This window comes from Macrotis lagotis, chromosome X, assembly GCF_037893015.1.
Source record: "Macrotis lagotis isolate mMagLag1 chromosome X, bilby.v1.9.chrom.fasta, whole genome shotgun sequence".
Lineage (NCBI taxonomy): Eukaryota > Metazoa > Chordata > Mammalia > Peramelemorphia > Peramelidae > Macrotis > Macrotis lagotis.
In genome coordinates this window covers 440,581,609-440,604,744 of record NC_133666.1, presented here as the reverse complement: position 1 = coordinate 440,604,744, position 23,136 = coordinate 440,581,609, and the positions used below count along the sequence as shown (strand labels likewise).

The 23,136-nt window shown below is 35.7% G+C and overlaps 1 protein-coding gene across 3 annotated transcripts in view; it reads left to right on the top strand.

The window, feature by feature from the left end:
• The window catches only part of LOC141497858 (meprin A subunit beta-like), a 60,498-nt gene extending 44,644 nt beyond the window's left edge, over positions 1-15,854 (top strand). For all 3 annotated transcript variants that reach the window (XM_074200711.1, XM_074200709.1, XM_074200710.1), the window contains 3 exons: positions 2,110-2,245; positions 6,712-6,916; positions 13,371-15,854. In XM_074200711.1, coding sequence (XP_074056812.1) covers positions 2,110-2,245; positions 6,712-6,916; positions 13,371-13,388 — 359 coding nt within the window. In that variant the 3' untranslated portion in view covers positions 13,389-15,854. The remainder of the gene's footprint in view (positions 1-2,109; positions 2,246-6,711; positions 6,917-13,370) is intronic.
• The last annotated feature ends 7,282 nt before the right edge of the window (positions 15,855-23,136 follow it).

The following is a 23,136-nucleotide window of genomic DNA, read 5'->3' as shown; positions in this document are numbered from 1 at the left end:
AAAATTTAACAATCACTCGTTATGAGCTTGTTTCTACTGACTCCATTCCACTCCTGGATCTGTCAGAGCTTGTACTCTATTGATGTTGCCTTTAACTACCTTGGTTTGATGAGGCATGAGAATATATTTCATATTTCAATATCAATAATTCTCATATTTTATTAATTAGATCCATAATTTATTTAAAATTTATATGGTATAATTTTATATATATTGTAATTTTTATGTTGTGAACAACTCATGGGAAACAGCATGACAAAGGATAGAGAACAGACATGGGAGTCAGGATGACCTGGATCTAACTCTTACCTCCTACTCATCCTGGCCAGATGACCTTGGGCAAAATCCTTAACCTTTCAGTGCTCTAATTATAAGTTTATACCAAAACACCCACCTTGCCTTATATCTTCTCTGGGTTTCAATTTCCTTATCTGTAAAATGAGCAAGATGGGACTTTCTATTATTTAAGGTTCTTGGCTCTAACATATTCTAATTTTTGATCTTTTTGACTTAAGAATTGATAAGAAGAGACCTTGTGATAGCAAGTGGCTCAGTTCAAAGCGTTGGGAGTATTTCGTTTTTCATATATTCCTTGACATGCATCCCTTAGCATTGTCCTATTCTTCTGGAGAGAGATCATATTTTAGTACAGGCAATGAAAGTGACAATTTCATAAATTCTTATTAGTTGCACATTTATAACTTTATCTTTGTATCCCTGTTGGCTGGTACATAGTTGGAGCTTAAGAAACAGTTTCTTTCTTGTTGATTAATAAAAGCAGGTAAAATGTATTAGCTTTGAGCTTGCACAGATTTATCTCTGCCAATTTCCTTACTCTGAAACCTCCTGAAACACACTCCTCCTCCCCAAGGTAGCAAACAATCACATACATTGTACATGTACAATTGTGTTAATATATTTCCAAATTGGTCATGTTGTGAAAGAAGAATTAGAACTAAGGATGGAGGAACTGTGAAAAAGAAAGAAAAAACATAGGGGTGGCTAGGTGGCTCAGTGGATAGAGCACTGGCCCTGGAGTCAGTAGTACCTGAGTTCAAATCTGGCCTCAGACACTTAAAAATTACCTAGCTGTGTGACCTTGGGCAAGCCACTTAACCCCATTGCCTTGCAAAAATCTAAAAAAGGAAAGAAAAAACATAAAAGAAGTTCCAATAAATGAACATAATATCTTTGCTCTGCATTTAGACTCCATAATTTCTCCTCTGGATGTAGATAGAGTTTTCCTTAACAGGTCTCTCAGGATGGTCCTAGATCCCTGAATTGCTAAGAGAAGTTGCTTTTATCTTAATTAATCATCTCACAATGTTGCTGTTAGTATATACAATGTTCTTATGGTTCTGTTCACTTCCTTCAGCATTAGTTCAAGCAAGTCTTTCCAGGTGTTTCTGAAATCCTATTGTTCTTGATTTCTTACAGAACAATAGTTCTCTATGACATTCATATATCATAGCTTGTGCCACCTTTTCTCAATTGATGGACATTATAAAGAATATTTTTCACAAATACATCTATTAGTTAACTTTAGATTTATAATGTCTTTCTCCTTTCTTATCTCTTTTAATTAGATTTATTTTTGTGTTTGCCTTGTCTGAGATCAGGATTGCTCCCTCTTTTTTTTTTTTAACTTTAGTTGAAGCACATCATAACTTTCTGCATTGGTCTGTCTATCTCTTCTATAATATCCTCATCAAATGGTCATCTAGCTACCCCTTGAAAAACCCCCAGTGTTGGGAAATTCAGTTGTTAGTGATCTTTTTGATCACCTTCTATTGATGTTGTTCATTTCTTCTACGTATTTCGTTATTTGCATGTTATATATTCTTTCCAAAAGAATGTATACTCCTTGATGGTAAGGACATTTTTCATTTCCTTTTATTTATTTCCCTGGCAGACTGGCATATATATATATATATATATATATATATATATATATATGTATATGTTTAATAAATGCAAGTTGACTAATTGACTATTCCTCAATTTCTCAGTGGATCTGAGTGTTCTACCATAACTATAATTTGAAAACTTAAGATTACATGGTTATAGAAATAAAAACCAACTCTATTCATGAACCCTTTTCTCCTTTAGATATATCAAATCTTATTTCTACTGAGCCATCACCTTCAATGATAACTCCAACAAATCCTCAAGCAGATCTCTGTGAAAACTTCAACTGTCAGAATGATGGCATTTGTGTTATCCGCAATGACAAAGCAGAATGCAGGTAAAAAGACAGCTTGTATCTCTAGGTATACTTTGACTAATATGGTTTCTTTGTGGAGTGTCCAGTTGCAAAAAAGATATTTGGAAATTAATGCAAGATATCTTCCATGTCTATAACCCCTGCAATGCTGTCCACATAATATTCATAGAATCTTAACATCACAGATTTACAGTTGGAGGTGTCATTGAATCCAACCTTCTGATTTTATATATGAGGAAACTAAGGCCCCCCAAAAGTCACACAGGTCAAAGATGCAGATTTAGAATTTGAAGCTAAATCCTTTGAATCCAAATACAGTATGTTGTCTATTGCAGGTACCATTGTACTTAATTCATTTTATGTCCTCCAGGGGTTAATAATGAAGAGAATAATATTGTTTATGAAATAATGAAAAATAGTCCAAGTTTTAATTCAAATTAAGTTTTATTTTTTCCTTTATGAAGAAAATTTATCCCTTATCTAAATAAAATAGTCATTTTTGCCAATATTGCTTTTTAAAAATTATTTTAGTTCTTTTTCCAACTACATGTAAAGATTGTTTGCAACAATCATTTTTTTGTTAAGGCTTTGTGTTTCACAGTTTTCTTCCTCCTTCTATTCCCTCCCTTTCCTCTTGACAGAGAGCAATCTAATATAGGTTATAAATGTAAACTATGCTAAATTAAAATCCACATTAATCATGTTATGAAAGAAGAATCAGAAAAAGAAGGGGGGGGGAATCATGAGAGGGAAAAACCAGGAAGAGTCAAAACAGAGAAAGAAAATTACAGACCAATTTCCCTAATGAATATTGTTATACAATTTTTAAATAAAATATTAACAAGATGTTTACAGCAAGTTATCACTATGATAATACAATATGATCAGTTAGGTAATATAACAGATATACAGGATTGGTTTAATAGAAAAACTAGCAGCACAATTGGCCATATAAGTAACAAAACTATCAGAAATCATATGATATTTTCAATAGATACTGAAAAACCTTTTGACAAACTACAGCACCCATTCCTATTAAAAATATTAGAGAGCCTAAGAATAAATGGAGTTTTCCTTAAAATGATAAGTAGTATCTATCTAAAACCATCAGCAAGCATTATATGTAAAAGGATAAGCATTCCCAGTAAGGTCAGGGGTGCAACAAGGATGTCCATTATCACCACTATTATTCAGTATTGTATTAGAAATGTTAGCTTTAGGAATAAGAGAAGGAAAAAGAAATTAAAGAAATGAGGAAACAAAATTCTTACTCTTTGCAGATAATATAATGGTATACTTAGAGACTCCTAGAAAATCAACTAAAAAATTACTTGAAACAATTAGCAACTTTAGCACAGTAGCAGGATATAAAGTAAACTTACATAAGTTATTAGCATTTCTATTTATTATCAACAAAACACTGCAGCAAGAGATAAAAAGAGAAATTCTATTTAAAGTAACTGTAGAGGGATTGCTAGGCCCTGGAGACAGGAGGATCTGAGTTCAAATTCAGCCTCAGACACTTAATAATTACTCAGCTGTATGACCTCAGGCAAGTCAGTTAACCTCACTACCTTGCAAGAAAAAAAATAAAGTAGCTGTATACAAAATACCTGGGAGTCTACCTGCCAAGATAAACTTAGAAACTATATGAAAACAATTACAAAACACTTCACAAAAATAAAATCAGATCTAAATAACTGGACAAATGTCAATTGCTCATGGCTTGATCAAGCTAATATAATACAAATGACAATTCTATTTAAATTAAATTATTTATTCATACCAATCAAACTACTAAAAATTATTTTATTGAGCTAGGGAAAAATTGTGACAAAATTCATATGGAGGAATAAAAAGTCAAGAATATCAAAAAGATTAATAAAAATGCAAATGAAAATGACAGCTGTAACAGAGTTAAAATTATTTCGTAAAACAGCAATCATCAAAACTTTTAGATGCTGGTTAAGAAATAGAATGGTAGATCAGTGTAATAGATTAGGTGCAAAAGAAATAGTAGTCAATGACTATAATAATCTACTGTATGATTAAACCCAAAGTCTCCAGCTTCGATAAAAACTTATTCTTTGATAAAAATTTCTGGGAAAACTAAAAATTAGTATGGCAGAAACTAGATATAGACCAACATCTCATACCCTATACCAAGATAAGGTTGCAATGGCTACATTTAGACATAAAAGGTGATGTCATATTGTTTTAAAAAAAATTCTTCTCCTTGAAATTACTTTTTTTGGGGGAATAAAAGGGTTATAGCATCACAATCCCATGTGCTTAAAAAAATCCTCCTCAAATAAAATTAATACAAAATTGTGACTTAGTATAGTCCAGAAGCTTAACTCCCTTTACCTCTTCAGACATCTTTGCTAAATCTTCCCCTATGTCTTGCCCAGCAACTGTAGATGTCCCTAAATATGAGTGGCCCTGTTAACCTTGCAAGGGGCCCTCTTCTCTTTTTCCTTGATACTATCTCTTTTGGTATGCTCATCTGATCCCATGGGTTCAACTTTCTCATTACTGTCATGAATGACATCATTCTCTCAGAAATCCAATTTCTGAACCACAGTATCAGTCTTGACTTCTAATGGGTAATCACCCCAAAGGGAAATGGAAAAAGCATGTTTAGAGCAATGATGGATAAAGAACTTTCCTTAAAGTTAGGAAGTCTTAATTATTTCAAATCCTGTCTCAGATGAATACTGGCTACATGACCCTTGGTAAGTCATTTGACCTCTCAGGAGTCTAGAGTCTAGATAACTCTCTAAGACTCTAACTTCTGGAGGAAGCTGACCTGGATTATAGAGAGCTTCTTTATCTGATTGAGACTTTTTTTTCAATAGAATACCAAGGTTAGTCACTATCCCTATTCTAAAAAGTATAATTATAATTTTAAAAAGCATCCAAACACACATTTATGCAATATTAATAATATAATTCAATATTAATAAAAAAGGGCACATCACCCTAAGGCAGTTTAGAAAGATGAGTACTTCCTTGTCAAAAAGGAAGATTGATAGATGTTCTCAGAGATCAGGATCAATAAATCAATCAACAGGTATGTATTAAGCATTACTATATGCCAGACTCTGCTAGGTATACAAGTGCACATAATAAAGCAATCCCTACTCTTAATAAGCTTTTGTTCTAATAGTAGAAATAATATCTGTATGTAAAAATATGCATAGAAGAAATATACAATGAATAAATATAAATATAAATACATGCAAATGTTAAATACTAGCAATTGGGAAGATCAGAAAAAGTTTCATGTAGAAGATAGGGCCTGAACTTCATTCAGGGGAACTCTATGAAGAGATGAGGGGGAAGAGCATTCCAGGGATGAGGAATGACCATTCAGAGGGCCTAGAGGTGGGACACTGCACTGTCATTTTGTCTAGAAATCACACTGTAGGAGGGGATGTACCATCTAATGAAGCTGTAAAGAAAAGCTGGGGCCAGACTGGGCAGGCCTTTAAAAGTTAAACAGTGGAGTTTATAATGTGTCCCAAAGGCAACAGGAAGCCACTGCACTTGGATAAATATGGGCGTCATATAGTCTACTCTTAAGGAAAGTTACTCGGGCAGCAGCAAGTAGGATGTACTGGTGGAAGATATGAGGCAGGGAGAAAGAAGGATACTTCTGATTTATTTATTGAGTATGTGACTTTCGAGAAGCCATTTCAACCCCTTGGGACTTAGTTTCCTCCTCTATGAAATGAGAATCTTTTTCGGGGGGGGGGTTTGAAAAAGATGAAACTTTTAAGAGTTGTATTTATCAACCTGTTAAGTCACACAGTTACAAAGTAGTTAAAAAAAAGCTCACAAAATTTCTGTGAATTTTTTTTTTTTTGCTAAAAAAAGGAATGAAATAGAGAATCAAAAATCCCTTTTAGCTCAAAATTCTTAATTCTACTCACAGAGTGAGCTCTTTTGGGTATACCACACTGTGCTTCCTTGACGAGAAAAGATCACAACTGTAGAGCATGATATGTTTGTGTATGTGTGTACGTGTGTGTAAGAATGTTTTTGCAGAGTTTGCTACAGATAGCAGTTCCATTCATTTGCTAATTTTATTTGAGTCTTGAAATTTTTCTAGTACCAACTGGAGAGTAATTTTATTCTCTCTGATTCATTGCTTCTCTATGGTTTCTATAACAGAACCCAAGCTATGGACATTTAGGTTCAGATCTATTTATTACTTTTCCCATTATAGGCCCTGGCATCCTATAACTTGCTGCATCTTTCCACAAATCAGGGATGGAATAATACATAGTTCTCTTTTCTAGGCTTTCAAAATCATAGTCAGATATAAACCAATTAAACAATTTCAACTTAGCAAATATGTGTTTTCCCAGTAGTCTTTTCTGCTGAGTTATTGATACTCTGAAAATGAGCATGTTGAATGTTAACCTAATAACTTTTAAGTATATCTTGTTAAAATATTTCAGAGTCTATTTCTTAATCTCTAGGTGTCAATCAGGGAAAGACTGGTGGTATGTTGGAGAAAAATGTGAGACTAAGGGCTCCACCAAAGACACTATAGTTATAGCAGTTTCATCAACTGCAGCTGTATTTGCTGCTATGCTGATAGTGACCCTTGTGAGTGTCTACTGTGTGAAAAGGAAATACAAAAAAAGGAACAATATCAATACATCGAATATGACCTTAGAAAATGTAAGTATGCAATAATGTAAAAGAATAAAAATGCTAAAAAGAAACCATGCTCTGAGTCATAATAAAGTATAATCTTAGTTTTGGGGAATAGGTAAAGATGTATCTGCCTCCTCCTTTTGGCCCAGATGTTTGGGACAAAGGGGAAAGAAAAAATACTTATTATAGTGTTTGCTTTTACATGATATCTTTTCTTTGTTGTAAGTGAGGGTTCAGTGTTGGAAGGAAAGAGATTTATCAAAAAAATTGAAAGCATTCATCTATGGAACTTATTTTTAAAAAAGAAAGACACAGATTGGGGCAGCTAGGTGGTGCAGTAGATCACCAGCCCTGGAGTCAGGAGTACTTGAGTTCAAATCTGGCCTCAGACACTTAATAATTACCTAGCTGTGTGGCCTTGGCAAGCCACTTAACCCCACTGCCTTGCAAAAACTTAAAAAAAAAAGGACACAGATTGTAAATACAGGGTTTCCAGAATTTCTTGCTAGCTTCTAAGAATTTTTTCCTTCCTATTTGTAAGAATTTTTGATGGGTGGGTATTACTATCCTCATTTTACAAATGAAGGAAATGAGACAGATTATTCTGACTCTCGACTCAGTGTACTATATTCTGGACCACTTAGTTGTTTTTAAACATATAAGACCAGCTTATATTATATAACTAGAAAGGAAGGAAGAAAGAGATAGAGCTAAAAAAGCCTAGGATATTGATCAAGTCAGGTTATTACTTGACTTGTAAGATATGGCACCTAAATTGGATTTTACATTAAATGGGGAATTCTCTAAGACAGTATAAGGAATATGGCAGGTGCAAGGGACCATTTGTTGAAAGGTACAGAAGTAGCAGAAAGAACATCATGTATGAATCACATATGTAGAAGAGTTTGCAGACCACTTTGCTATAATAGGGATTTCATGAAGGAGAATATTGTGAATGAAACTGGAGACTTGGCAGGAGTCAGATGACTAAATGACTAAAAGCATTAACTTAGAGCCATAGAAAATTTTTGAGTGGGAGGAGGCAGCATGTGATTTTTAGTCTACATGTTGGCAGCTATATAAATTAAAAATCATATGGTTAATGAATTGAAAAAGGAAGAAAAATAAAGGGAAGAAGATTAATTAGGAAGTCATAGCAAAAATCCAAGTGAAAGTTGGCTACCGTGGTACAGTGGAATAAAGTCCTGGATTTGGAGTTGGGAAATTGTTGTTTAGCCATTTTTCAATTGTATCTGACTCTTCATGACTCCATTTGAAATTTTTTTTTTGCAAGGCAAATGGGGTTAAGTGGCTTGCCCAAGGCCACACAGCTAGGTAATTATTAAGTGTCTGAGACCGGATTTGAACCTAGGTACTCCTGACTCCAAGGCCGGGGCTTTATCCACTATGCCACCTAGCTGCCTCCATTTGAAATTTTCTTGTCCAACTCTCTATTTCTTCTCTAGCTCTGTATTTGCTATAATGACCCTGGGCAAGTTATTTAACATAATACTAAATACATATGTATATGTATATATATATATATATATATACACATATATACATATATATGTGTATTTGAAGTCATCTGAACAGAAATGAAAATTAGATAATAGAAACTAGAGAGAATCAAAAGAATATGGAGAGAGAAGCTCCTCAGGGGGCAATTATACATTGGCCAGAAAGAGAGTCATTTTTTTCACATCCCATTTTATAGTTGATTTATCTAAAGTTATGTCAGAAAATATTTCTAAGCTTATCAAAAAGCAAGGCATAGCAAAACAATCTTTTTAGTTGACAGGCTTATTGTCTTAGAGATAAAAATTTTACAGTGTCTACAAATTCCTTTATGGATGTTAAATCCTATGCCAAGAGATTTTATATATGCTGATACTGGAAAAAGTGAGTAAATATCTTGAAACTTCTTCCTGAAACTAAGGTTGGAAGGTCAATAGGATTTAATGGAATCAAAGCTGCAGAAAGGTTAAGCTAAGACATTTACTAGTAAGAAAGCATTACTTAAGATATGAAAAGGCTCTAGTCTAGGCAATAAAATAGATATCATCATCATCATCATCATCATCATCATCATCATCATCAGAATGTATATATACTGAACTCATTATCTTTCTCCCTAAATTCTCTTCTTTTTATAATTTCCCTGTTTGAAGGGGCCACTATTCTTCCATTCATCCGGGTTCAGAACCTAGGTTCCATACTAAACTTTTCACTCTCTTACTCCCCATATACTTTCATCTTCTAAGTCCTGAAAATTCTACCTTTGTAATATCTCACCTATATCCCAACATTGCCACTCCCCTGTATCAGGACCTCCTTAACTGACACCTGTGCTACTGTAATAACCTTTTGATTGATTTTCCTGTATCTAATCTTTCCCCACTCAGGCAGCTGTCAGCACAGGTCAGACCATATCACACATAACTCACCACCTTCATTTAACAAATTTAAGTGACTCCTCACCTCTAGGATCAAATGAAAAATCCTTTGGCTTTAAAGGCTCTTCATAACATGGCCCCTTCTAACCCTTCCCATCTTATTAGACCTCATTTCCCTCCTAGAATTCTGCAATCCAGTGACTAAACACCTTGCTATTTCTCATACAAAATACTCACTCCATCTCCTAACTCTTCATTTTCACTGGCTGTTCCTCATTCCTGGAACTCTCCTTCCACATCTCAGTCTCTGGCTTCCCTGGCTTCCTTCAAATGTGAACTAAAAGCCTTCCCCAATAAAAAGCCTTCATCAAAAACCTTTCCCTTCTTTAATGCTAGTGCCTTCCATCAGGGACTACAATAAACTTTTCTTGCATTTGTCTCATTTGTATATAGGATGTAATTGGTAGGTGTTTAATATATACTTGCTGACTTGATTTGATATAGTTATTGATGATAGAAAAATCACTTAACTCATGCCATCTCCTTTTGATCATCACAATAACCCTCCAAGGTAGGTGTTATGATTATATGTTTTGCAACTAAGTGAAAATAATTAAAAAAAAGAATAGATAGCAACTTATATTTATGTAATGCTTTAAGATTTACAAGGGTCTTTTCTTATAATAACCTTAAAAAAGGCAATATAAGTACTAATATCCTTATTTTAATGAGTAAATTGGGCCTGGAAAGAATGAAATGTATTATAAAGGAAATTATGGGGGATATTTCATGGAAGATTCTAAGTCAAGATCCAGAACTATCCTGTCAAACAAAAGTATCCTTTAATTTTTCTACAAGTGAAGGGCCATCTTAAATCTACCTCAATATTTAAACTTTCATAGCCATCTCATTATTAACAGAGCAGACTTTAAAGTGATCTGCCAAAACCTATGCCTACCCTAACATTTCATAATCTAATTAAAGTGAATCCAGCAGGTCAGATTAATCATTTGGGCAATCTCTCCTGTCTCACATTTCCCTAAAGCTCTTTTTTTTAAAACATTTTATTTGTTTTACAGTTATATACAATAGTAAATTATACCCATCATTTTTTTCAAGGCTCTGAATTCTACAGTTTTTCCCCCTCCTCCCTTCCCTCCCCCCGAAGGCTGTCTGACAGTCTCTGCATTGTTTCCATGCCATACATTGATGTAAATTGAATGTTATAAGTGTAAACATAAGAATAAACATAAACCCCCTCCCCCCAAGAAGATGGGAAGCCTCAAGAATAGAGAGAGAGAAAAAAAATTGTATTTCAGTCTGTGTTCAGATTCCAATGGCTCTGTCTGTGGGGTGAGTTCCTTTCTTTATCATAAGTCCACCAGAGAAGTTGCTTCTATATTTTCCCCACAGTTGCTATCACTAGCTGTATCTCCACTCTTTCTCCCCACTCTCATTTATTCTATTCTTTCTCTCCTTTCATCCTGGCTCTGTCCAAAAGCATGTTGCATCTGAGTACTCTCTCCCTTGATCTGCCCTCTCTTCTGTCACCTATTTCCCCCCCCCCCCCCCCCCACCATTTCCCCTCATCCTGTCCCTTTCTTCCCTTCTCTAGGACAACACAGATTTCCTCACCTTATTAAGTGTGTATGCCATTTCCTCCCTGAGCCATTTCCAATGAGAATGAAGGCTCACTCATTCCCCATTGCCTTCCCCGCTCCCCTCCATTGAAAAAGCTTTTTTTTGACTCTTACGTGAGATCTCTCAGCTTCTTCTTCATCTCCGTCCCCTTACTTCCAGTACTTTCCCCCATTGCCCATTGACTCCATCCCTTTACCACATCATACCATTATATTCCACTCCTTCCTATGTCCTATCTATATATGCTCCTTCTAACAGCCCTTATAAATGAGAAAGTTCATATGAGTTATCAATATCTTCTTCCCTTGCAGGAATACAAACAGTTCAACATCATCAAGTTCCTCATAGTTAGCCCTTCTCTTCCACACCCCTGTATGGTTCACCAGAGTCCTGTACTTAGGGATCAAACTTTCTGTTCAACTCTGGTTGTCTCATTAGGAAAATTTAAAAGTCCCCTGTTTCATTGAAAATCCATCTTTTCCCCTGAAAAGAGGATGTTCAGTTTTGATGGGTAATTGATTCTCAGTTGTAAACCAAGATCTTTTGCCTTCTGGAATATCATATTCCAATCCCTATGAGCCCTTAATGTAGATGCTGCCAGATCCTGTGTAATCCTGACTATGGAGCCTTGGTAGTTGAATTGTCTGTTTCTGGTAGCTTTTAGAATTTTCTCTTTGATTTGGGAGTTTTGGAATTTGGCTATAATATTCCTGGAAGTTTTTCTTTTGGGATCCCTTTCAGGGGGTGACTGGTAAATTCTCTCAATTTCTATTTTACCTTCAGCTTCTAGGATCTCAGGGCAATTTTGCTGTATTATTTCTTGAAAAATAAAGTTTAGGCTCTTTTCCTGGTCATGGCTTTCAGATAGTCCAATAATTTTCAAATTATTTCTTCTGGATCTGTTTTCAAGGTCAGTTGTTTTTCCAATGAGATATTTCACATTTTCTTCTAATTTTTGGCTTTTTTTGGAAGAGTTTTATTTCTTCCTGATTTCTTGCAAAGTCATCAGCTTCCTTTAGTTTCATTTTGCATTTGAAGGAGTTACTTTCTTCAGAAGGCTTTTTAAATCTCCTTTTCCAGCTGGCCAATTCTGCTTTTTAAGGCATTCTTCTCCTCATTTGCCTTTTGTTTTGCTTTTTCCATTAGGCCTAAACTGGTTTTTAACATATTATTTTCTTCAGTATTATTTTGTATTCCTTTCACCAAGCTTTTGATTTGGTTTTCATGATTTTTCCACATTGCTCTCATTTCTCCTCCCAATTTTTCCTCTACCTCTCTGAATTGCTTTTCAAAGTCTTTTTTGAGCTCATCCACAGTCTGAGCCCATTTTCTTTCTCTTGGAGGTTTTGGAAACAGAGTATGTGTTTTGACCTTCCATAGCACTAAAGTAATTCTCTATGGTCAGATCTTTCGTTTTCTGTTGTTTACTTATTTCCTCAACCCCGGGCTAATTTACAGCACTTCCAAGGCTTTGGGATTGTTTTTTTTTTGGGGGGGCACCCCACTGGGACCTTTATTCCTCCAAGGTCTTAAGCTCTCTAGCTTGTGCTTTGATATGTAGATGACCACAGCACTGTCCTCTGCCCTGAGGCTATAAGGCAGGATCCAGCTGTCTAGGATGGAAGTCTAAACTGCACCCTGAGTCTGAGTGTAGGCAAACAGCAGAGTCCTGCCCCAGGAAGAGCAGAGAGATCTCTGCAGACTTCCCTTACCTTCTCTGGGGGGTGCAGGATGCTTTCTCCCGATTCTCGCTGCAGGTTCTGTGGTTGGTGCTTCTCACTCCACACTCACCCAGGTGCAGCAGAGTTCTCTCCTCTCCCCTTCAAGCTGTTGCTGGTGATCTCTGCGCTGCACTGGACTGGGCTTTGCTGAGCTGTGCTGGCTGCGCAGTGGCTTTTTTCCCCCACCCCAAGTCCTGGTGAAGCACACTTTTCCTGTGGAGGTTCTAAGTTATCTTGGACTGGGAAAATGTATCACTCAGTCTTTCTGTGAGTTCTGCCCCTCTAAATTTTGGCTATAGCCCTCATTTGTTTGTTTTTTTGGGGTTTGGGGGGTCTGAGTTGTCGGGAATGCTGCCTTCATGCTGCCATCTTGGCTCCGCCCCCCTAAAACTCTTTTCTTTACCTTTTCTTTGTCCCTTTCATATCATACATCTTTCTTATATATTGTATAAGATTGTAAGTCCTTGAGGGTAGAGACAGCATGATTTTTTTCATCTTTGTATCTCTAGTGCTTAGCATATTGCCTTGACTCATAAGATTTAAGAAATGTGCCCTGAAATCAATTAATTGAATTTGGTGAATCTCAGAAGCTGTGGTTAATGCTAAATGCCATGATGATTCTAGAAAACCATTGATAAGGGCTTCATTTAAAAATTAGATCATTTTCCTCAAATTCATTCATTTATGAATTATGTCCTATTTTGCCCTCTCTCTTTTTAGAATACCACATCTTTCTGAAAACAGTTTTGAAGATATTAAACAGTATCAACCCTGGAAATAAAAAGAAATTGGAATATATCTTACCTCCTCATGGATTCATCCAGGAACAAATTTCAGCTGGGAAAATAGGCAATTTTTGTAATCAGTTATATGCTGAAAACATGCCCTCAGTCAATAATTGAAAGTATTGTCAATGGATTTTTTTTTATAAAGTCATTCAATTTCAGTGTGTTTCAATTGCTTTGATGAGTTTAAAAGAATCACCTTGCTATTTCTCATACAAAATACTCATTTCACGAGGAAACTTCCTGCCCATCATTGGAATTTTCAAACGTTAGAATTGATTTATTAAGTCACCTACTCGTATGGCTGTTCTTCACAACTCCAGTGTCAGTTACTTAGAATCATCTTCTGACCCACCTTTGATCAGAAGAAGCCTATCTCCCTCTGGCTGAGGATTTGGGATTAGATTTAACAATAAATGGAATGAACCCTGAATTTGGTTTCAGAGAATTGGATTGGAATCCTGGCTCTGCTATTTTACTCTCTTTATAATTTGGGCAAATACTTTTGGGGACCTCAGTTTTTTTTAGTTTTAGAATGAGAGTATTATACTCTCTTCCATCTCATAGCCAATTAGTAGAAATCACCTCAGCAAAATCTCTTTTATTCTTTTCATCATCTTCTTTCACTCTGCCCCAGCATGGATTTAAGCCTAGAAAAGCAATGAGAAGTACAGAAGAAAGGATTAGAAACAGATTTCATAGTTTGGCACCAGAGTTAATAAACCTTACTCAAGAAACAAATGTGAAAATTAGAATTGATCATATAGAAGCCAATTATTTCATGAGATGTCAAGAAATGTTAAAATAAAATCAAAGACTGAAAACACTGAAGGAAGTATAAGATATATCTCGGCAAAAAGAACCTACATGGAAAATATTGGGGAAAAAAAGGATTTTAGAATTATTAAACTACCTTACCCCTGCAACCAAAACAAGAGCTTAGACATCATATTTTAATGAATCATTTAAAAAATTGCCTAGATCTGTTAGAATCAGAGTGCCAAATGGAAGTAGAAAGAAGCCATAAATACTCTTCTGAAAGAAATTCCAAAAAAACCACTCAGAAACATTGTAGCCAAAAATGCAGTATTTCCCTGTCAAAGAAAAAATATGCATGCAGCCAGAAAGAAAGAATTCAAGTACCAGGAAATAGTCAGAATTGCACATGACTTAGCAATTATCATTATTGGAATATGATCTCCAAGAGTGCAAGGATATGGGCTTATAGTCAAGAATAACTTACCTAGCAAACTTGAGTATAATATAATGATACAAGCAAAAATGGATTTTTGATGAAATAGAGGACTTCTAAGCATTCCTGATAAAAAGATCAGAGCAATTGGTCTTTCGTCAAACTCTCTGTGGAGAAACTTTGAAGTATAAGAAACTACTGTGTGTACCTCAATAGTATTTTATTAGGAATTGCCTATTATTATGTCTTAGTTGTTTTCAGGACAAGAAGTTTAAGAAAAGATGCTTTCATCAGTATCTTTAGTCTCTCCAATTATGTATGTCATCAGTTAAGGAACAGATCAGTGCCAGCTACACAGGCTTGACTTTCCCCTCAACTCCATGTTGAGGGTTAGGGAGTCATTGACAGAAAAAGTCCAGATGATGTATACATCTATCAGCTGCATCCATAATGTGGCAAAGGAAATAAACCTATTGATTGTATGTTTGAGTTCTTAATCATTGGCATATTCATATAGATGTAGAGCTGAGTAACTTACTATTATTCCTAGGTACAAATGAACACAAACTTGGAAGATAATCGATCACTTAATGGTCTCAATATGTCGGAAGTCTTGGACAAAGCTGATCAGTTCTTAGGCTGGTAGTATGCTTGCTGTGTGACCCAGGATCAGGATGAAGTCTAGGATCCAGGATTGGCTGTCACATATATCCTCAACTGTAACTACAGAACAGCAATCAATCAATGAACAAGTCAGGCATTGTGCTAGGGACCAATGATACAAAGGCAAAAATCTCAAAGAGCTTACATTTTATTAAACACAAGAACCAGACCCATCTGTTAACACAAAAATTTACTTATTCCTTAAGATATTCTTAAATTCCAGTTTTTCTTTTATGGTAATGGAACTTTGTCTCAGGTGCCAAAATCTGATGAGGGGTGGTATGATACACTTCCCTATCTGTAGAGTCCAGAGCTCACCATCTTCATTTTCCACTTCATAGAAGAGGTGAAGGGGTTGCTGGGAGAGGAGAAGAAAGGAATAGGTCACCCCTTCTTCCTTGACAACTGTAACTGAGATGAAACAACCTGTCTTAGAACCATTTACCCCAAATGACCTCTCCCTGATCCCTTTTCCCATACTCTCAGTGGCTCAGTTCTAATTGAGTTGGGCTAGTGCTTTAGAGTGCTTTCCTTATTTGCTAATGCAGAATTCACTGTCTTATTTGTGAGCCCTGGGTTTAGACTTGCTTTCTTCTAGTATGGTTTTTGATAAACAAAAATAATGAGAATAAAAATACAAATAAAAATGAAAACAACTTTCAACTTTATATAAATATATATATATGTATGTATATTGCTTAATATTCAGTAATTTCCAACTTGAACTTGAGAAAGAGAGGATATTTGGGAATTAAATTTCAGGTTCTAAGACCACAAGAGAAAAGATTTCCAGTTTCTTGCATAGGAATGTACCCATAACAGAATATCTAGGCATATATGTGAACACTGATGAATTCTTATCAATTCATTTTATATGGATTCCAGGAACTAAAAATTTCTAGTTAGTGGTTAGGTCAAAGTTTAAAATTGTTAATATCAAACTTCTATTATTGGAGGGGGGTGGATAGGGAAGGAAGAGTGAATACCTTTATTTGCCTTTATTTAAATAAATTTTATTAATTCCCAGTCAAACAGGCATATTTGCCTTTGTGACAATTTCTTTGAGTACACCTAAGCTGCACCTATAGTTCTAAATCAATTAAAGCTGGAGAAAATGAGTGGGAATTGGAGATTTTAGATCTAGCAAAATACAGGTTGTTACCAAAGCTTATTGGGACTCAGTCCAACCCTTGGCAAAGCTCTTTTGGGTGAACAGGATTCTAGATTTTCCAAACTGTCCTCTTGGCTTTCAATCTTTGTCAGATGTCTACTTTCAAATTGAATTAATTCTGGTTCAATTTTGTTGGTTTTCAGAACTAGGGCCATGATTAAGGACAGCAGGGGCTGGGGCAAGATGAAATAGAGCAAAAGCATTTAACAATAATGTTTTCATTATTCAAAATTGAAAGTAAAGGTTCAGAGACATTGAGATACTGTCATAGTGCCATTCAAAAGTGATGCCCATGGCATTATTCCCATGACCATAGGGTAACTTCTAAGAAATCAAAGTCTTTGGGTTCCTGGGGGTGGGGGGGTGGGGGTAAAACTGGGGATGGAGGAATTTGGTTGCAGAGTTAATTAGAATAATTCAATCACCTTCCTGATGATTAGACCACTGAGAGAAGTTGTCAAAAAATTACCATATTGGTTAAGTGCTGGTGTTACTGAAACACCATGGTACCTTGCTGACTTAGGAGGGATGCATATCCAAGACCAAGGACTCTCCCAGCATTCAGGTCATCAGCAACAGTCCTTTCCTCCTAGATCAGACCATGGAGTGATAAGTGTTCTGGAAAAGTCAGTGAGGATGCTTTTGCATAACATTCCCCTTAATATAATCCGCATAATGTACATATCATGCCATCATTCATTTGATGTTATCATCTTCTTTGATTACAAAGGACAACAGCAATAATTGAATTGAGTTTAATAAATATTTGTTAATCTTCTAATCAGTTCCAGACTCAGGACTAGGTACTAGGGGATACAAAAACAACAAAAAAAGCAAAAAAAGTATGCCATCCTTGTCTTCAGAGAGCTTCCTTTGAACTGAAGAATGAAACAGGACTTAGGCAATTAAATGCAAACTTTATGTAAGAAAAAGACCTCAGGACTCTCATGAAGTGGGAGTATGATTTTTTTTTTTTTTGCCTCTGGTCTCCCATATGTAAATTTTACACAAATTGGTCTCCTTGGGTGAGGCATATCATAATTCCAAGAGAGGAAGTCTTCTTGTATAAAGAAATACCAGTGAAAAGTGTAGATGAGATACTGCTACAAGGAGAGATAAGTGGGTGGGGAATGCTGTTTGCATTCAGAAGGGCACTTCTTTGTCCCTGTTTATCTCTGGGTAGATTTGGAAAGAATTCTAGTCTAAGAAATGTTGATTCCCTTGAGGTTAGAATCTCTCTCTGTTTCCTGCTTATGACTTTGAACTGCTTAAGGATGACCAGAGTGGAAAGATCTAACAGGTTTGGGTTTTCCTGGAAAAGAAACTATTTCTCTATTTTGGGAGGGAGAAGGAGGTTACTCAAGATGGCAGTAATCATATGGAAAACTCCTTTGGCCTAGAGGGAGGGGAAAATGAACCCTCAGCAGATACAGATTTTTGTGGACATTAAGTTCACCACAGCACTGATTTTGGAGATCCTTTTTATCTATAGATCCATGATTCTATGATCCTATGATTGAGTGATAGAAATGAAATTTGAGATATATTTATTGATTATGTTGAGTTGGAGATATCAACAGGACATCCAGGTAAACTTGCTGGCAATATGGAAATTTAGTTCAGAAGAAATATTGCTTTTAAACATATATATATATATATATATATATACATGTATAAATAATATACATTTTATATTTATGTCTCTGTTAATGCATATACAGCCATCTAACCTTAATTATATGTATATACAGATATAGATTTACATATATAGTATGTTTGTATGTGTGAATTTAGGAGGTGTCTCCTGAACAGAAATGCTAATTAGGCATATGAAACCCAAAGAAATCACCAAAGGAAAGAGGAGAGAGAGCAAGTGTGAGCCAGCAAAAAGTCCATCTTGAGCCTCAGGGGACACTCACACAATGACATCAGACTTCATATTCATTTTTTTTTTACAGTTGAAGGACAGAAGGATATTTTAAAGCTTATCATAAGTCAAGGCATAACAAAATAATGAAGTCAATCAACTGGTTTATCATTGGGAGATCAAATTTTACAGAGTTTACAGATTGTTTTGTGGATATTAAAACAAGAGAATTCACATGAACTAATCTGGGATCCAGTGGATAAATTTCCTGAAATTTCTTTGTAAAGCTAAGGTAGGAAGATTTATAAGGTTAAATGGAATCAAGGTAAGGTCGAGGAGTAGAACTAAAGAGATGAAGAAGGTGACAAGAAAAGAGAGGACCAATAACATCAAACAAATGGGGCATTTCCCAGTAAGAGTGCAGATATTATTTAATACAAAGAATGACTCTAGTCTAGGTAATGAAAGAAGACATCTTCATCATCATTGTAATCATCATTGTCATTATCAAAGCACTTATTAACTTGTGATATAGGAGGTAGAAACTGAAAACCTGAAGTCAAATCCCCTTGCTATTATTTGATGCCTATGTGCCCTTGGCCAAGTCAATTTAACTCTCTAGGCCTCAGTTTCCACATTTCCCAAATGCCTGACACATTTTTGAAGCCACTTGTCCTGTCCCTACTCTTGCTATCTATAGCTCATTTTATGGAGGTAAAAGATGAGCATCAGGTGATAAGAGCAGAGACTAGACAAGTAACTTCAGAAGCTTTGTCAGGGGCTTACCTCAGCAGCCTCCCCAGGGTCATGGATGTAAAACCCTGCCACCTTTATGGCTTGTCACTTCTATCTGAGCTCTAGGCTACTGGTGTCAAATTCAGATAGAAATGGGAGCCCCTAAATTATTCATTAAGATCCCTTTGGTCTGCAGATTGGCTTAGAAATCTACAAAATACCATTATCTATGTTTTATTGTGTTTTTATTTATTTTGATAGTTGTTTCCCAGTTCCATTTTAATCTAGTTCTGGCTAAATTCTGTTCCTTTTTGTGGCATATTTGCAGCTTCTGCTCTAGGTAACTCTAGATTGCACATGGTTTTAACCTGGCTTGATACCTCATTCTCAGGCCTCCTACATAAATGAAATTGCAGATCCAGTCCCTACCCCTTTTAATTAGTTTGTTTTATACCCAGTGCAAAGAAGGGACTGACCTTCACAACACTTCTAGTGTTATAATATTGCTTACTGTAAACAACATTCTCTTGGTTCTGCTCATTTCACTCATTTGTACAAGTCTATCCATGTTTTTCTAAGATCACTGAGCTTATCATTTCTTTGTGTGATTCTTGTTATTCTAGGGATGTCTTCTTTCCATTCTACCTGATGTCTGTTACTACTTTTCCAGGTCCAGAAAATAAATTAGATTTCCCTGGGTCAGTGAGAAGGGCCAGCAAAATTAAGAGAAAAATTTGTTGTAGATGAGTTAAAGCAAGTATTCTTATCCTGGGGCATCTGTTAACATGTTTGTTGTTTTTTAAAAGATAATTGTGTTCCAAGAGAATTGATTTCCTCTGGAATTTCATGCATTTTATTTCAAGTATTAGAAAATGTTATCATGATATCTACAGACTTTAGGAGACTACCAAAGCGGGCAGAACCCTTGAGTTAAAGATTGGGTAATAATAGACAAGGAGGAAAAAGGTGAAATTAGGAATAAAGATAAAGAATGATTAGGTATTTAGAAAACTCAGCAATTACCCTGCAATAATGCCTTTGCATCGGCAACTGGGCAATGGGAATATCCAGAAGTGAAATCTTCTATTATTGGTTTCTCTATGTTCTTGAGTTCTAGAAATTCATTAGCAATTATTGAATTTTATAATTCAATAAGTAATTAATGACCACCAAACCTGAATGATATTATACATACAGAAGGGATCTATAGAAGGGTCTGAACTGGGAGTTCCCAGTTCAATTTGAGATTATAAGGAGGTGCTCTTTGTTTGGGATTTTGATTGATTGTCCCTATAGAGGTTGTATTCATGTATATGTGATGAAATATTTGGCAAAAGTTGTTGTAAGCCAAAATTGATAAACATGGGGAGGAGAGCCAACTTCAGAGTCAGCTTCTTTTTTCATTTTTATAAAGATCTGGAGGATCTTTTCTGGCCTTGGTATGAGCCATGATTGACAGAGTATTGAAGTCAGGAAGATCTGAGTTCAAATTCTGACTCAAATACTTGCTGTGTAATCTCTAGCAAGTCACTTGCCTTCTGTTTACCTCAGTTTTCTCCACCATAAAAATGTGGGTAATAGCACTCTCTACTCCACAGATTGTTGTGAGGATCCAGTGAATTTACACATGTAAAGTAGTTTGCAAACCTAAAGGTAATATATAAATGCAAGGTTAATATTATTATCTTGTCCTTTCAGCATCACTACTAACTAATTTCCACTCTGCTCCCTTAACCTTATATATGCCAGTCTTTTGATGTAAAAGATGGTAGCAATTACATGCAATAGGGGACCAGTTCCAAGATCCAACTATGATTATGGGCAGTGGTAAGACAAATGTTAGCTGCACATTTATATTGCTATGGATTTGTTCTAACTTAGGCAGGTTCAAGACTGGTGTCATCCTGGAATTCTTCCTTCTTTCTCAGAAAAACTTTGACTTCAAGCTTCTTTTTTTTCTAAGATGCTCATCCTCTCAAATCATTACTCCTCAACTAAACAGGAACATGCATCTCTCTAGGAAGTAGACACTACCAGGGAATTTCCTACTTCTCCACTCCTTTTCAAAAGAGGGTGGAGTTTAGATATTCAACTTCTTACCTGCTTGGTTTTCTTGGATATGTGGTTAACATACACAACTTTAATATACCTCTGATACTAACTCTGAGTGATTGGATCCAGACCCTTGTCATTTGATGTATGAGGCTACTTCCTACAGCATTTTTGATTGCTATCTCTGGGAATAAATGAGAAGGAAAGATTAACAGACCCCTGGGTCAAGATTGCTTTTGGGTTTGTTTTCACTTGTTTGGAGCAACTTCCCCAAAAGGTAGAAAAAAAAAAAGATGACAGTACCTTTCCCCTCTTTTTACAAGTCCAAGGAAAAGTAATGGGTCTGACCCGCCATAACTCTTGCTAGCGAATTCATCCCCAGTTGAATAACTCAACTTTCCATAGGGATATCAAATCAAAGTCAAACAAACATTCTTTTCCTTATAACCCCATCATATTGTTCAGGAAGGTTCTACTCAACCCCCTACATAAGCACTTATTATGTACATGGTATTATGAAGTTTTGAGACTTCCAACTATGTGTTTTTAGAACTTGAGAATGTAGGGTAGAAAATTGTAGCATGTTTTATTTCTGAAAATTCCCAGAGAGTAACAGATGGCACAAGACTAGCACAGAAGCAACAAGTGAGTTTTCTAATCATCTGGTCATTCCTTACCTTTATTTTCTATCTCTTTTTCCCTTTTCTTTTTATATAACTATCCCTCTATCTAGAGACTTTAGTCCCCTTTCAGAATTTGGAATCAGTGGACTTCGGGTTGATTCCCAGCTCTGCTACTTGCTATTTGTTGGACTTTGGATAGGTCACTTAAATTCTTTCCAGACTTTTAAAATGAGATTTTTAGACTGGTCTCTAAGCTTTCTTTTTACTCTAAATTTATGTCAAGATATTTGTGATGGTTTCTTTTCTATTTCCCTCTGAATATTCATGAAAAGGGAAAAAAGCCAGTTCTTCAATTGACCCTTTTTATATAAACCCAGTGCAAAGAAGGGACTGACCTTCACAACACTTCTAGTCAACTACTTCATCCCCATTGGAACCTGAATAGCCTCTAGATAAAGATGCAATCAAAATCCAAGTGGGTTCATCTCCCCTGTCACTTCATCCAGTTGATCATTTAAGCGGCTTGCCCAAGGCCATACAGCTAGGTAATTATTAAGCATCTGAGGCCAGATTTGAATTCAGGTACTCCTGACTCCAGGGTCGGTGCTCTAGCCACTGAACCACCTAACCACCTCGTCCAGTTGATCATTAATCATTCAATCAACAAGCATTTATTTACTGCTACACTGATCAACAATTTATAATGAGTAGTTGAATGAAAGAAAAGATATGTATTTTAGTGTTATTTGCTGATTACACCAGGAAATACAAAGTAGATATTTAATCTACTGGTTCCTCCCAGACATTTGCCTCTTGAAAAATAAATGGAATAAACTGCCAATTTCAGAAAGGTACTCAGTTTGATGGCTTTTACTCTCTTTATTTGGAGAATTACTCACGGAAGAGACTGGTCTACAAGATGCCTCCCACAGATCAAAGATTCTAGTTTATTATGTTTGCTTCTATATAAGTAAAACTCATTTGGAATTTCATTTTTTGTGACTTAGTTCCGGATGCAACATGGATTGGTGTTGTTTATCTTGGGTCTTTCTCTGTGAGGTTTTCCACATGCTCTCTGGCATGGTAAGGAATTAAAAGGCATATGCCCTGTAAGATATATGGAAAATAAGGCAAAAGAAAACAGAATGGAATTTAGCAGGTAATAAATACCAAGGATAGTATTACCTTCAGTGGTGGGGTAGTGATACCATTGAAACTTGTTTAGTCATTGGTTTTCTTTTGTGTGAATCAGACAGGGTAAATGAAAAGAATTCTTTTTGGGACAATAAGAGAAAACTTACAGTCTGGGTCAGATTTATTGATTGCAGAGAACTGGGAAGCAGAAAGGGGATCCAAGGGAGAGGAAAAGAGGACTAAAAATGTTTCGTGTAGTTGTTT